At 37.0% G+C, this 16,567-nt stretch overlaps 1 protein-coding gene across 1 annotated transcript in view; it reads right to left on the bottom strand.

The window, feature by feature from the left end:
* ZFC3H1 (zinc finger C3H1-type containing) overlaps nucleotides 1-12,777 on the bottom strand; it is a gene marked incomplete at both ends in the record, with an annotated part of 36,333 nt that extends 23,556 nt beyond the window's left edge. Inside the window, 8 exon segments of the mRNA XM_010166270.1 lie at nucleotides 2,844-3,008; nucleotides 3,713-3,916; nucleotides 4,893-4,990; nucleotides 6,688-6,811; nucleotides 8,409-8,635; nucleotides 8,833-9,031; nucleotides 9,280-9,344; nucleotides 12,337-12,777. Of these exon segments, the coding sequence (XP_010164572.1) occupies nucleotides 2,844-3,008; nucleotides 3,713-3,916; nucleotides 4,893-4,990; nucleotides 6,688-6,811; nucleotides 8,409-8,635; nucleotides 8,833-9,031; nucleotides 9,280-9,344; nucleotides 12,337-12,777 (1,523 nt within the window).
* Nucleotides 12,778-16,567: the final 3,790 nt, after the last annotated feature.

Genomic DNA, 16,567 nt, shown 5'->3' with positions numbered 1-16,567 from the left:
AGCTGAGAGGTAACAATCAATCAATTCTGCATTCGAAATGTTGTGGCAGACATACCAGAACTCGCTCATCTTTCTGCCACACAGCTGTGATGCCTCTTGTCCCACGGCTGTACTTAGCAGACCTTACAGTGAGCTGCTCAGGCAGTTAAATTGGCAGAACACCAACAGTACATAAATAACAAATGAAACAAGATTAATCACTTTTTTGCCAACATAACTAACTGAAACAGCTCACTGAAGATCAGATGCCTGACAATTCCAGCACAAAGAAAAATGCAGAAACAAGCAGACAATTTAGATTAACCACAAATGCTCTGGAGTTACAGCTTGAAAAGAAGCAATTTAGTTCCCAATTCCAGGACTACTCTTCCCATCTCCATTGTGTCTGGACAATTACAGTTACACATTTAACCTTCACCTTGGGACAGGACCTCTTCAAAGCTCCAAGTGTCTTTTAAAGCACACACCCCACAAAAAGACCCTAATTTTTAAAGTGAAAAAAATATCCAATTTCCACATTTGTTTCTTTTCGATATTCTCTTTCTGGACAGTTCTTAAAATAAGGATTGTATCCACTATTTCTGAGTGTGCTACAGCTGCATCACTTTTGTACCACCATAGCACAGGTAGGTGACACTCCAATTGATATTGGTGCAGGAAAACAGAAAAAAGCACTGGTCCTCTTTTCACAAATACTACCTGGTTGTAGCTCCATGGAAACCTAAATTAATCAGGCAAGGCACTACACCTTTCTCATCTTCAGATGTCCAACACAACCCTTCCCTATCACCAGCTCTTGGTATTAAAAGACCAAAGCTGCCAAGGTGCTTTGGGCACAGCTGTGTAGGGTAAACTGTCTCTAACTGCCTTCTCCATCTTTCTTCTAGGAAAAAAGCTGACAATGGGGAGGGTCAAAGTCAGCCTTTCTCCAGGTGTTTTTCTTTCCAGGTGTTATCTTTTGATGTGCTTCAACAAAATGGTTAAATCACTAAAGTAACACCAGGCAACTACCATCACACCACCTTCAGTAAGATTAGCTGCTACTGCAGGGGAATCACAGCTTCAGCTGTAACTCAAGATCTCTCCATAATGTTCTAAGACATATTTTCAATTTGTGGTGAACAGACCTCTGATTGTCCATGACTACTTTGAAAAAGGTTTACAAGATGTAATTGAAAAAGCAAACCAGTATCTGTAGGCTATTTCACTACGCAGAGGTTCTCAGCCAAGTTAGCTGATTCAAGTACAAGGTATTAACCTGTCAGCTTTAACTAAGCTAACCATCATAACCAATAGGCATTGAATTTCAGCTGCAGGTTTTTTGACATTTACCTAACACCTTTCAACAGCACAGCTGATAAGAGACATTTATTATGTTACTAAAACAAACCAACAGCTCCCCAGTAACATGTGTTCTCCCTCATTTATGCAACAGCAGTTAATGAAGTCTCATTAGACTTAGGACAATAGAATACATGGTAATTTAAGAGTTTTTTCAGGATAGGTTTAGTTCTTAAACATAAGACCACTCAAAAATGTAAGTAAATGAAATTATTATAGAAAGGATCTAAGCATGTCCAAATTGAACAATTTGTCTAGTTATACGCAGAATGTAAAGTAGATTGTGAAGATGGGTACAGACAAAAGAAAATTCATCCATTTTAAGGTTAAGAGCACAGTTTTCCTACAGAAAGGAAAGTAGGCCTTAGAATGATCAAAAAAACGAACATTCAGGTCTCTACTATCTTAAGCTTTTTCCCCCCCTCTCCTCATTATGGCATCAGGTAACCAAGTGATCATACAGTCTGTACTGTATTTATGAGCAAGAAACCTGTTAGCAAGCTACAGACAGATTTGATGGTGACATAATAGTCTCAAAGACACTAAATTCCTCCAAATCTAGAAAAAAAAAAAAAATCAGGCTCATTATAGACACCATGCACTGGCAGATAGGAAAAGGTATGGACTCAATCATACTATTCATTAGAGAATCTGCACAGGAAAGAGCAACAACAAACAAAGCTTTGTAAGATGTGGTATTAGAACAGAATACACGGGCTTCCAGTCTGGCATAGCAAAGGCAAAGATGGTTTTGTAAGATGTTTCCAACACCCCAAGGAGACTGCAGGCACCACAAATCAAATGCTAGGCTACATGTACCTCCCATGACCATTCAAATGAAGGTCAGGTTATCGAGTACGGCTTGAGCTAATGTAGCAAAGTCTGCTGCTGCCTGAAGAGAATACTCTCTCCTCTGCCTCCCACCTGCACATGCCATCTGCCACCACTACTGCACTAGCTCTGATGCTCACACACTGTTCACTGAAAAAATTTTACTGCCTCTAGAAGTACTTTTTCCACCCCGTCAAGGTTAGTCTTCTAAACAGTTTAGCATGTTAAATAAGTTAAGCAACAAGACTGATGCTCCAGACCTCATTTTAAAAGAAGGAGGACACCATCCGGGCAGGAGCAGGAGAAAGAACAAGATCACCTCTTTTTTGGGAACAAAAATCAATTACATTGGCTCAGCTATTGTTGAATAGCACCCTTTAGTCTATGCTAGTCTGGAAGATAAGTTAACTGAACTATATTTACAGTCTCTCTCAGTTCAGATGACTGCTGGTGTGTTTTGATGCTCTCTTACGCTGTAAATAATTACTTCAGTGCCAAATTCTTTCTAGAACAGCACATGGATTATCAAAGTTACTAATAATTCAAATGTTTAATTGAAGCTCTACTGTTCTGTGCTGTACCACAAGAAAACCTTAAGTCTGCTGTTCACTTGAACTGAGGACAACTTCAACTCACAGTCATATTAATAGAAAGCACCAATATTTCCTTACTGTGATCACTGCTCGTGGAAGCCTCGGCACTCTAACAAACTTTGTATTTTGTACCCGTGGCTGAGACACAGTATTAATACTGACAGCGGACAGATTGCTCCTTGGCACAGACTGCAAATTATCTGGAACAGGAGGGGAAGGTGGACCACTGTTACTTGACGTTTCCTAACAAAATAAAACAAAAGTACAGTCATAAAAATACACACTGTACACAGCTATTTTAAAAGACATAAGCATAAATTAGACTGTTCAACACATGTCTTGGAGCTTGGAACTGTGATTTTGTCAGACTATCCAAACTTATTAGACAAATCTTGCAATTCTACAATAATATCAAAAAGACACACAAGAATATGCCAGTTATTTACAGGTCAACTGCAAAAGATCTGCAACCTTTTAATGAGGTCAAAAACAATCTAAACTTTCAAAACAACAAATTTTGCTTCTCACTCCAAAAAAAACCAAAACAGTTAACCTCTCCTAGCTTCTCTTGCAAGAAGGCTGAAACAAAGTTAAGCACCTTGTTTTCTAACTGACAGTTGACAAATAATAAACATCTTTTTGCAAAAAATAACATCCCCATTACCTTAAACATACTCAATTTTCAGTACCTTGAAGTTTCAGAATTCCTTCAGAAATAAGAGACAAGCTGCAGTTTACAATTCTAAGGGTGTTCCAGGGTGGCTTTTGTTCAGTTTCTTTTGGGGGGCAGAGGGTTATGGAAATTCAGAAATATTTTTTTTTCAGTCACATTTTTTTTAAAGTCATCAGGCAGCATAAAAAGCCTGTGGCCCTCACTTAACAGGTCACATTTACGTTTTGGTCAAGACTGCCATCTAGAGGTTTACATTCAAAAACCAATGGAGTACCTCAGATCTGAAAGCTCGTTTGTTGGCTAGTGACTTGAGTAGTTCTTCTCTTAAGAGCATCTCCTCTTCCTCTTCCTCATCTGCAAATGGAGGTTTTGGTGGCTGTTCAGGCTCTTCAGGGGGAAGAGGTGGAAGAGGTGGAGGTGGCTCAAGAGAAACACATGAAATACCCTCCACGTAAAGTTGGTTCAAAGATGGTATAGGCTGAGATAAAAAGGAAAACAAAGGTTTGAAACGTGAAAACTACAACTACTTTACGATTATTCAGCAGAGGTTGAGACCTAAATTATTTCACTGGTTAAGAGTAATTCAAACTGCGGTGGATTTGGATCACTGTCAAAGGCTGCTGCTAAACAGTCAGTAATCACTCAAAGGTAACGGAAACAACAAGGTTACAATTGCGTAGTTAAGTAGCACAGACATACAAACTAGATGTAAATGACAATTCAGAACCAGAGACAGTCTAGACACAGAAACATGGCTGACGAGATAGGTTCACACTGCTTGGGGAAAAAAAAAAACAGTCCTTAAACAGTTTTACAAATGTGTCTTAGCTAACAAAATTACAATTTCCCTTAGCCAAAAACTCTGAAGCTGTCGTAGCAGGGAATGGCAACTTTCTACTGCTTTACTAAGAAGGGTAACAATCATTCAGTGAAGAAGAGTGGTGGTAAAAAAACCTCACTAATTCAACTTCCACATGGACTCTTAGGTGAGAAGAAACAACATATAGTGAAAATGCACAAAGTTTGAGAGAAGGACCGGGATGAGCTACATTTTGGGGGTTGCCCCTGCCCCAGCTAACACATCAGAGAATAAGCCTATCTACATACATGGCCTAGAGACAAAAGGCAAAGTTGCCTTGTGCTAACAATTCCAATTCATTGTTTTTCTTTATGTGCTTCAGGCAATTTTTGCTTTCTTTTATGAAACAGCATAGCTCTAACAATGAAGAGAAAATTTTTGTTCAATAGGGAGATCTTCCATTAAACAGGAATTGGATCAGCCAAAAATAAAAAAGAAGATTAAATTAAGAGTTTTAAAGTTCAAGGGAATCACCAAACAGAGAACTGTATCAAAAACAGAATATAAATTTAATCCTAACTTTAGCATTAGAAATAAGATACAAAATGAGAATTATCAACATTTTCAACAATGCACCCCTTTCAAGGTTACTTACAGGAATTGGAGGTGGCAGTGGCAAGGAAATTGGTGGTATTGGAGGTGGATAGTACCCCAATGGACACTCAAAGAAAGGAGGCTGCACTGGAGAAGCAGCTGTAATTAAAAAAAAAAAACAACTGAGTGTAAGAAATCTGGTAGGTAATTACTCAACACCAACTCAAGCTTATACATCAACTGATTTAATGCAGCAGAAGGGAAAGACATGTCTTTACTATACACCAATTTGAAAGGTAACAACAGACACAGCACAGTGCATCTAATTCTTACAGATATGTATATAAAAAGAGTAGCCACCTGTCCTTTCTGTCCTTCTTCTATTTTACATACAAAATGCATACAGCCAAACAGTATGACTGAGGTAACGATTCAGTATGATTCAGCCCTCAAATTTGATTTAACTTGTGAGAATGTACCTTCTTAAACTAGGTATCTCAACACACTCTCCTGATTACTGGCTACCAAAAATACGATATAAATTAGAACAGAAGCAGACCAAATGATACTGAATTCTGAAACATAAAGCTAGACCTTGAGATACTTCATCAAGAGAAGATTCATGTAGCTTACATGTCCAAAACAGCAGGTGCAGCTTTTAGCAAACTAATACATAAGGAAGGGTGACTAGAAAGGAGAAAAAAAAAAAAAAAGAGAAAATAATAATAAAAAAAAAAGAGATATGGAAGATTAAAAGCAAGAGAATAAAAATGGCCCATAAAGTAGTATGCTTAATGAAGCTTTCTGAACAGTCCACATGTTGAGCTGGAACAAGAAAACTTGAATACCTTAAATACACCTCAAATTCAAGAGTCAGTAAACTACTTAGGCTGGAAAAGACCTCTGAAAGGCATATGTCCCAGTACAGGTGCTCAAAGCAGGGCTGCCCCCAAAGGCAGGTTGCTAAGAGCCTTGACCAGTCAAGTTCCAAGTATATGTGAGGATGGAGATTCCAAAACATTTTCAGTTAACCTGTTGTAGTATTTGACCATCCTCTGTGGAAGTTTTCCCTCGTATCTAATCAGAATTTATTTTGTTACAATTTAAGTGTTGCCCCTTACCCTTCTTTTGCACACTCCACAGAAGAGTTTAGCTGTCTTCTCTGTAACTGCCCACTAGGTAGTTGAAGACGGCAGCAAAAACCTTCCTTAGCCTTCTCTTCTCAACGCAAACTCAGCTCTCCCAGTCTCCTTCCATAAACCAAATGCTCCAGTCCCTAATGAACTTTATGAAAACCAAGCCTGAAACAGTTTCCCTTATTCCAAAGTCGTTTGCTAGACTCCTTTTAGTATGTCACTATCTTTCTCCAACCACAAAACCAGAAAACTGATGCAGTCTCGTCAATGCTTAACGGCCCCCTCCAACCACCCTCCCCTTAGAGTCACAGCACTGCAACCCAGGTTGCAGTCTGCCTTTATCACCCAAAGCCACACTGCTGACTCGTATTTCACTTAATGTCTATTGGAACCCCCAGGCCCTTTTTGCAAGGCTGCTGCCTATCCAGTCAACATCCTGGGACCCTGGACTTTCTACACAGCTGCTTGGGAATGTAAAAGAATAAAGTCTACAGTACTGCAATGAGAACAGTATAACCTTGAAGACCTTCAAAATACCACTACAGCAGAGATGGAGAGGAAAGAGAGTCAGCATTAAAAAAAGGACAGAATTATCTCACTTTAAAATGTTAGTTCTATAACTAACACATCTCAAAATACTTTGCTTCTAAAATTATAGCTCATTTCCTTTTTAACTATTTTCACCAATCACCATATAAGAAAACAGTAAATAAGTCTTACCTGGAGAGTTAGTTTCACTATCTGTATCCATAGCAACTTCATCATAATTATCATACTGATATATGCCTCCTGCACTATCTGTAGGCTGCTTATCCAAAGACCATCTCAAGTCCATATCTGAAGACTAAACACACAAAAAAGTGTATTTTATCCAGCTGTTCTTATGTTATTCTTTTAGAGCAAACCAATTAAAAGTAAATTTTAGAAATGGGACCTTATAATTTTGTCTTCTAATTGCTTTATAAATACAATTTACTAGCTTATACAAAAAGAGCAAACGGAAGTTTACCTTTTAATCAAATTCATCGCAAATTAACAGGCAGTTTTAAAACTGGATCTCTTTGGGAAGGGGGGGGGAATAGGAGAGTGTCATGATACACAAAAGCAATTTTTAAATATCTATTAGGTCGTCACGTACCTGGTAAATTGCCATTGTTACAGATTTCTGAAACACTGAAATCTCTTTAAATGCTTTATTATTTCTGTTATCTGTCATGGCAATTATCAGGAGTGCTTAAACTACCCTTGAGAGAAACAACACAAAATTGCACAAGAGTCATCTTCACTATCATAAAGGTTGTATGCTTAGGTGAAACATGTTCTGATTGTTCTAAGAGTGATGTCTCAGGTGGAGAATCCTTTTATTGTCCCTGAAGGAGCCACATACACACAAACATGCCCAGAGACCATTAACTAATAAATCAGACTGTTTAAAGAATGCCTAATGCTATATGGATGCCAATCAACGTTCAGTGAACAGTGAAAATATGCAGAACAGGTAAGTACAACTTCTTAGACTCCTCAATTTGATTTTTCTGAGGCATATACTAGACATTTTGGTAGCTTTTGGAATTACTACTGTTTACAGTTAAACACTTTTATCTTTAGTTTTCCACCCATTAATATTATAAATGGTATTTGTCTATAACATGACCTCAAAAAGGGAGTCCCTTGGGTGCAGTTTCATTTCGCCTTACAGCATCAGTAGCTCCAAGCACCTGAAGCATCTCCCTGCAGCAAGCTGTACTGCTTCCATGATGAAAGAACTAATTCTGAAGAAACGCTGTCACTTTTTGTGTAAAGTACCAATGTTTTAGAGACAGAACATTACTGACTCAAGTGTCTTTTGCTAATCTCAAAACGAAACAAGGAAGATAGCCTGCAAGTGCAGCATGATGAGCACTGCAGTAACTCTATTATTTCATAAATTTGAACAATTCTGTCATCCTGTAATGAGGCTGAAGTAATTGTTTTGTGCCTAGGTATATTCTGTACCTTGACAAATTAAAAAATACTACAAAAAACAAGACATCTAGAAAGAAGCAGGCCACTGACGCTGTATAGACACAAGAAGTTTGAAAATGCGGAGAAAATACTACAATCTAAGAAGAAAGCCAAGAAGTTTTGGTTGACTGGTTTGGTTTAAATTACAGACCAGTCTCTGATCATAATGTTCAAAATATCTTTATGAGGAAAACACTTTACCACTGACTTGCAAATGCACAATTCATACAAAACTGATCTTACCAAACCCAAAGGGAATGTCTGTCTAGCATGGGATTAAAATACTGCAAACACTGAAATACTCTGAGCCTTTCTTTTCTTTTTTTTTTTTTTTAAGGAGGAGCACAGAAAGGAGAGACATAAAATCAGAAGGGGCAAGAGAGAAATCACTCATGAATTCCAAATAACACTTGAACACCACGTAACAAATTTGTTACCCTGCTTCTCGATCTCCTCTTTCCTCCAACTAGCTTCATAAATCGATTATACTGCTCTTCTTGATTTGAGAGGTCCCTGATTTTTCTGATTTCTTCTTCTCTCTTTCTTCTCTCCTCTTCCTCTTCTTGTTTCCTCAGGTCTTCCTCTTTCTGACGCCTGTCTTGTTCCTTTTGCTGCTGCATCTTCTTTGATGTCTTTGTCTGCTGTTTCCTCAGACCTTGTTTGGCTTTAAATAAAAAGATATGTGATTAACTCTACCTTACCTAAATGGTTCACCCTAATCCTAGATTCTTCAAGAGCTTTGAGTAGATGTATGGGGTTTTAAAAGGATTAAAGGCTCATTGCCCAATGTTTCACATAACAGTTTGTTTTGGTTTTTTTTATTTCAGAGGTCACGCCATTGATAGTCATTGAACTTATTACCTGTAGCACTAGTTTTTTTTGTTGAATGGGCTTTTGTACTGGCTTTGATTTTCTGTGTTACACTTTTCGTTTTTGTTAATTTTTCCTTGCTTTCCTTCATCACCTGTTGTTCTTTCTGTTGCCATTTTTTACTAGCAGATTGAAGTGCAAGAAGCCTAAGTTGCAATTCAGACATCTCCTCCTCATCATCAAGCAGCTTCTTGAGAAGACAAGAGAAGAAAGGATAATACAAAAAGTCAAGAAACATCATTTAATAACTAAATCTTTTGAGTCTTTACGTGTGTCCCAAAACTTACCAAGAGACAGCTTAAAAATCCTGCTGTACTGGTAAGTGTCATTCCTTAAGAATGCACTGTTTCCATTACTCAAACATTTATGGGCTCAATTTGGAAAAAAGCCATCAGAGTATCATAATTATGGCTCCTCCACAGAGGAATAGTTTCTTACCTTTTCAGATGCAACATCTGAACTGTTAAGCTTTCGCACTGATGTTTGTTCTTTTTCTTCTGTACCTTCAAAAAGAAAAATACCATATTTCTGAGCGAGCTGTTTCTCATGAGACAGAACTACGTTAAAATGATGTGCAGCATTTAATACATACAAATGTATTTTATCAGTATCGTTACATAGTGTAAAACAGAAGAGCAGTTGTATGTATAAGATCACATTAACAAACATTAATATAAATTGGCATGTCTGATAAAATCCACATCATCGTGATGCCATAAGCCTAAGGCAAGATCTGTCATTTTTTAATAGTTCTCTGTCTTAAGGTTGACACACACTTCTCCAAGAAGCAAAGAAAAACAGATTTGGAGACAAGGGGAAAAGAAGACTTCTTGCCAACTGTTTTATGCTACCATCTCATATCAGCTGCTGTCCTGAGCATCTCAGATTCCACTGGCAGCTATTTTGAGCAACCAGTCCATCTTTTGCAGAATTAAATACAAAGGCCCGAAGCTGCAGTAAGAGCACACTTACTCCATTTCATGCCAAATTAGACCAGAGGAGTTATCCTATGGAAATTAATACCAAATAGTAACGCCTTCCTGCTAAACATTAAGATGTTGACATATTGATTTGGCAGACTGCCCAAAATCCATATATCCATCTCATTATTATATAGTCTATATATATATATACACACACATATGACATATTATATTTTATACAGAATATCCATAATGCTGTATATTATACTATTGCATAATTGAATGATTATAGTTAATAGCTATTAATGGAATTTATAGCAAAACAGTAATTATATAATTTATATATAACAACATATAGCTAATGTTTATCTGCATCAGAGGAAGGAAACAAACATTTAGCGAGAAGCTGAGAGACTTTTTCCTGTATTAGCCTTTTTTCAAAGACAGAATCCTTCTCACAATTCAAATTGGTAGAAAGTAAGTTTGCACTCCATACAGCTTTTACTTTTCCTAGCATATTACAAAAAGTCATATTCAGAAAGGCACTGTTTAAAATATACCAAGTTCTTATACCTAAAAACAAACAGCATGTAGCAAATGCTGAAGGTCGTCTTGCTTGCATGTGCATATGTTTTTTAAAAGCATGTTCAAGAGGAAGAAAAATAGTATCTAATATTCATAGGTATTGTATGAGAAAATTTAAAAAAGTTATTACACTAAAGCAAAGATCCTCACCATTCAGTCCACAGGATGGAAACAGGGAGATACAGACAGCATACTAGTTTCTGTGATGCAGATATACATAAGCAGGGACATACTACACAAACTAAAATACTCTTTGAAACCAGAAGGGGACAACACAGGCAGAACAGACTAATGGGCAAGAAGGGAAGGAAAGGAAGGAATACTGAAAAGCCTCTGTCAGGGCAGCTGAACCACAGAGGATTAATTGTAGAAAGAGACACAAACTTCCTCAAGTTAAGACAAGTTCTTCAACTTGAACAGGTCTGGAGAAACATCCAGTACACCATTTAAAAATAAATATAATGGGAAAATTAAATTTTGCTTATTTCCTAATATATGCATAATCAAAAGTATACACATGAATCTGCAATAACTGAAATCAGCTGGGTTTTTTTTTTTACTTTGGAAGCCTGTATTACATTGTCATAAACAGTCACTCATACATAATCTGTCTGCTTTCAGATCATTTTCATGTCACACATTTGAGTGGTGTGCAAAAATTAAGATGTTCTTAATGTGCATGCTATAGCATCTATTTTCACTGTCATATGAAATGTATTTTTCAACTTCAGTGCTTTAAGTTTTGAAGCTGGAGGTATTTTTTGAGACTGTTTTGCTTTTTAAATGGCTTTTTTACTCCTGCCTTGCTATGTTTTCTTCCTGCAGGCTACTGGTTTTTCTTCTATGGTCAAGACCCATTGTTTTTCCTCATGTCTCCTATTAAAAACATCACCTCCATTACCTCTTAAAGAATACCAGAGCCTTTTCTTTTTTTTTTTTTTTACAACAGGAAAGACAGAAAGGTTAAAAAAATAGTGAAAATGAGGTGGTTTGACAAATTAGATAACAGTTTTTCAGTTTATTTACAGGTTTCTTCTAAATTCTCATTCTGAAGTTACATATAAAGCATTCTGACTTTCAGTGTTCTGGTCCTACCTTTCTTCATATTCTTACTAATTACTGACCTGTGTTGTTAAATCCACCCCTTTACCACCTTGCCTCTTCACACTCAAATTGATAGTTTATACACATTGACAAATTACCTAACATAAGATGACAAGCGATATCCACGTGCACATCCTCAACCACAGCAAACACTTACTAGAACTAGATGAAGCCTCAGAATAGGAAGTTTAAGCTAGCTGCCTCATTTTGCTGCAGACTTAAAAGCAAGCTCAAGGACTGAGACCACAGGTCAGTTGGACATGATAACTTGTTTCTCGCTAACTGGTTCATGCATCTGAGCAATTATGCTCATTGACCTGCAGTCCAGAACTACCTGGACAAGATACTTACTCTACCCTTTGGCTACACGTCTTCTACAAATCCTTTCTATTTCTGGCCCATGATTTCTTCACTATTTGTGAATACCAATTATGACCAAAATAATTCTGGTAAAAATAGTTCTTATAGGCTTGTTACACTGAAATGCAGAAAAAGATGTCTCTAAATGCAATCTTTTCAGCCAAAAAAAGCACCACATTTTGCTTCTGTAAAAAAGAATAAGTAAAAAATTGAAAGAAAACTAAGTGAAAGCCAATTATTTCTGCTACGACCAGCAATTAAAACCTTCAAGTCTTGTCCTCATGCTTTCTGTCAAATTATCAGTCTAAAAAAACACATTAGTTAAAACAAAATAAAAACATGCTTCCAAGCATATTTATGTACTTCAAGGAATTACATAAAACAGGAATTAAATACATTAAATGTACAACTTAAAACACTTAGCACTTTAATTAAAGTAAAATTGTCCACAACACCTAATAAATATGATAGATAATGGTAAGCAAAAAACTTTACAAGCTAAAGCAACTTTACAAGTATTTACCTTGGCTGGATTCTGTGACTTCAGATTTCTGTGATGACTGTTTTGTTCCTTCTTTGCCTTTTTTTAATCTACTCCTCTCAGCTGGCGTAGGCAGTTTTTGTCTGAGAGGTTTCAGTTCAAACGCCTGAAAGCCTAAAACCGGATTTTTCTCCTCAGGAGATACTTCTTTTATAGTATCCGTTGTAATACTGTCATTTTCTACAGTTATTTGGTCCTCAGTGTCCACTGTTTTATCATCCTCTTGCTGTTCATTCTCTTCCCTGCTGCTCAAAGCCAGTCTTTCATCTTTATTAATGTACTCAAGCTCTAATTGTATCTGCTTATACTTCAAGAGCAGATCCTCAAAACTTTCTTCCACGGAATTTTCACTTTTAGAAGAGTAGTTCTGCTTTCTAGATGGGGACCTTCCAAAAGCTTTGGCTGAATTACTGGTCAAGAAAACTAAGACAAGAACACCAACAACCTTGAAACAGTGGTGATAGTACCACTTTAGACTAAATTATGACAAAGAGAAATTAAAATCATTCCCATATATTTTAATTTTATCTTAAGGCTAACTTGAAAAATGTCCCTTATAAATACAAGAGGCATGCAAAAGTTTTATCCATTATTATATATTGACAGCTTAAATAAACATTTTGTCAAATCAACAACTTAAAATATCCTACTTATGACAAGAATTCCATTAACTGCTGAGAAGTCTTGTCTCCTGCTCACACCATCCGCACAGAAACAACAGCTGCAATGCTCAGAAGGTTCCCTATCACAAAGGGAAAGTCAGACTTCCACAGTCTGTAACTCAAGTATTGACGCCCCATGTGACATTCTGAAAAAAGGTTAAATTCATTCTCACTCATTTTATCATTTCATAAAATGCTACATCTAGCCACAGTACAAGTACACAATGCAGTAACTGTAGCTCAACAAATGAGGTAAGGCACAGAATAATCAACAACTGAAGGGAATAAAAAAATGTTGTTAATGACTTGCAATCAAAATATAAAAAAAATGCTAAAAGAGGATTGGGAATTACTAATTACAAAGAAAAGGTTGTCTATGCATGCCCAAGGGATAGATTTTCTTGACAACATGTTGTCCAAGGCAGGCAATGGAAATATTCTCAGGCGACTGTACCCAGAATAAAAGTTCTCACTATGAGGTTTACTTTCTCTTACCTTAACCTGACACTTGAAAAGCTAAATTATCCTGGAAAATAATCAGGGGGAAGTATTTTAGGATTCCGAGTCAGGTTTGACTCATTTAACTTTCAGTATCAACCCTACTCCGGTAACAGCTGACTCACACCCAGTTATGTTAAATGGTTTTACATCAACATCATATCTTAAAACAATAAATGGAATAAAACTAAAAGCTAAAACAGGTGTCCTCTGAATGTAGACATATTGAATCCAGAAGAAGACAACTTTATATTTGTCTTCTGCACACAACATGCACCAACAACTTAGATGTTTAGCTATGTTAACTTCTAATATAAGTATGAAGAGTCTTGGTACGTATCCTACAAAAACAACTTGTGTAGTATCAGGAAATGTTTTGCTATTCAATGCTTTCTTAAGCTCCAGCCCAAAAAGAAGAAACTAGTAAAGATTAACTACATAAAATCCTGAAGGTAATCAAACAATCTATAAATATGCTGAAAATGCTAAGAGCTGTATAACACCAAATTACATAGTAAGTATATTTGCCACACATCCAAAAAGACAATTACATTAGTGATTTTGTGAGTCACAGTAAAGTCTGAAATTAAATAACATCATTTATAAAAATAAGTCTAACTATTATTTGATATTGAAATACTTCAATAGCTTCTAGTGTCATCTAGAGTTGGATAACAAGACAAAGATTTGAGGTGGTTTTTGTGCTCAGGATAATACAATTGCTAGAGCTCCCACAATGGTATTAATCAGAAATGTGGTTCTGCACACAGAAGGTAAAACTACATGAAGTGCTATGAAAGGCAGACAGGCACACATACATTAAAACAACAGTTACTCTTCAATCAACTCAAGAGAAACTTCATCCTACAACCAAAAAACAAGACCAACTAAAGAAACCTGGGGGTTAGAAGTGTAGAAAAATGTATGCTGTGAAGAGTTCAGAATTCAACGGAAAGAGAAAGTCACAATTTGGTCCCCTATTTCAGACTCAATTACACAATTCTCTATGCAAGAATTTCTGCAGAATGACTATCCAACAGCTTCCCGTTAAAGTTGCTATGAATTGAAAGAGAAAAGCCAACACCCAAAGAAAAGTAACAAGAATTCTTGAAGTGTTCCACCATGTAATTTACTCCATTTATACACATACTTCTACAAAGCACTGTGCAAAGGACTATTTCCAAGGAGAAAAAAAAGAAAAAAACAAAACAAAACAAAACACCTCTCTCTTAGCACACAAACATTTCACTTTCCTGGGGGAATTCCAAATACCATTTCAGGTCACAAGCCTCCTTGTACTAGTTGATGTGAAGGTCTCTTTCTGAAGTCACATGCCCATTAACTATGCCCCTACTCCATTAACACTGGCAACATGGAGGTACCTTAATTTAGGAATATTGTAATACTGACTCCTTTAGAAGTCAAGGATATGAAAAATACAGAAAAGAGCTTACACAGAAATCATGGGCTTTCCTTAACCACATGATCCATAAACAACTGAATGTCACTTAGTAACAAGCAACAGTATTAGAACCCTCTCTATCATGGTTAAACAGAAGAGTGCATCCTAAGCATCAGGGAGGGAAAAAAGGAAAAAAAAAAAATCCTAATTTTCTGCTTTTGGTTTGAAAATGAAATTATCAGTTTCCAAATGCTCTTTTAATTAAAAGGGAAAAGGAGACTATATCAGTATCAACAAGCACTGCAAGGTCTGTTTAGGATGATCAATATGTTTGCCCTGCAAATTACTCATTACACAGAAAGTAAATATTTTCTGGTACTCAGCAACATTGCAAATTAAGAGCCTTAAAATCTATTTTCAGCACTAGCACTGTCTTACTGTGCGACCTTGGGCAAATAACATCTTCACTTACTGCCTCCTGAGATAAGATCCTCAAATGAAGAGTTCTTACGAAGACTTCAGTAATGCTGTAACTTTACCAGATGAGATTAAATAAAAGCATCTCTTTATCACAAGTTTACATATTGCATCCATATTAAAAAAAATAATAATGACATTGATAAATAATCTTGTATCTAAACTAACACAAGGATCCAACGAGTAGCTTTCAAAGCCTTAAGTACTGGCACAAGTAAGAAAAATTCCTGTTCCTGGGATCAACCAGCACTGTCAAGCAAACAATGCACATCCTTTGATTATTGGTATGGAGGACATTAAAACACTGTTAAGATTCTGGAGAATAAGTTTTAATCACTAGATTTCTTGCTCCCTGTTTTTTACACTTGTCTACATTTTCAGTTAGGCAACAATGCGGTTAAATTAATTTTCAGTACCACACTGCCCCTAAGTTACACTTGGCATCGGTTCTTTACAGATTTGCTGTAGAAAAAACCATAAAGTGAGTGGAGCTTTTTTCATCACTTTCACAGTTCCTACTCCTAAAAGGAGGAAATATTAGAACTCTATTAAAAGTCATCTAACGAACTCCAAGAGTAATCAGTGGAGAACATCCTACCAGGAATGCTTGGTATGGCTTTATAGAGAAACAGAGCTTTCCTATGTTACCCAGACTCCTATATAAGCCACATTCTGTGCATACAGTCCCAGTTTAACCTAGGTTTAGCTTTAAAGTTAACTTTAGCTAAGTGTAACAGCCTCTGAATGGCTGGAAGCAGAAATGGAAAAAACATGTATCCTTCATTGCCCAGTAAGGTAAATTAACAAGCTTAGGGTTTTAGCTTTACAACTGTGACACATGAATTATATACACTAAAACTGCCTCGCTAAAGACTGACCCTGCTTCACAATACTCGCACTTCGGGCTAGAAAAGCAGCCACCTGAGATCCAATCGACCAAGGCTTTGTTTCAGGCTACAGTTTTCCTTTTTCCCCTACCCGGGACAGACCGTCCATGCTGCAAGCCAGATCATGGCAGTAATCCGGCTTCCCAGCAGCCCCTCCTTGAGAAGCAGAGCCCGCTGCCCCAACTACCCTCTGGGACTGGAAGGGGAGCCTTCCTCTCCTGTACCGCTACGAGAGTCCTAGTGCCAGAGCCGGAGGGAAAACCGCCCCCTCCCAGGGCTTTGGGCCA

The sequence above is a fragment of the Antrostomus carolinensis genome, unplaced genomic scaffold (assembly GCF_000700745.2).
Source record: "Antrostomus carolinensis isolate BGI_N321 unplaced genomic scaffold, ASM70074v2 scaffold8004, whole genome shotgun sequence".
NCBI classification, from domain to species: Eukaryota; Metazoa; Chordata; class Aves; order Caprimulgiformes; family Caprimulgidae; genus Antrostomus; species Antrostomus carolinensis.
Note: the sequence above shows the minus strand (reverse complement) of the source record. Positions and strands in the feature narration are given on the sequence as shown.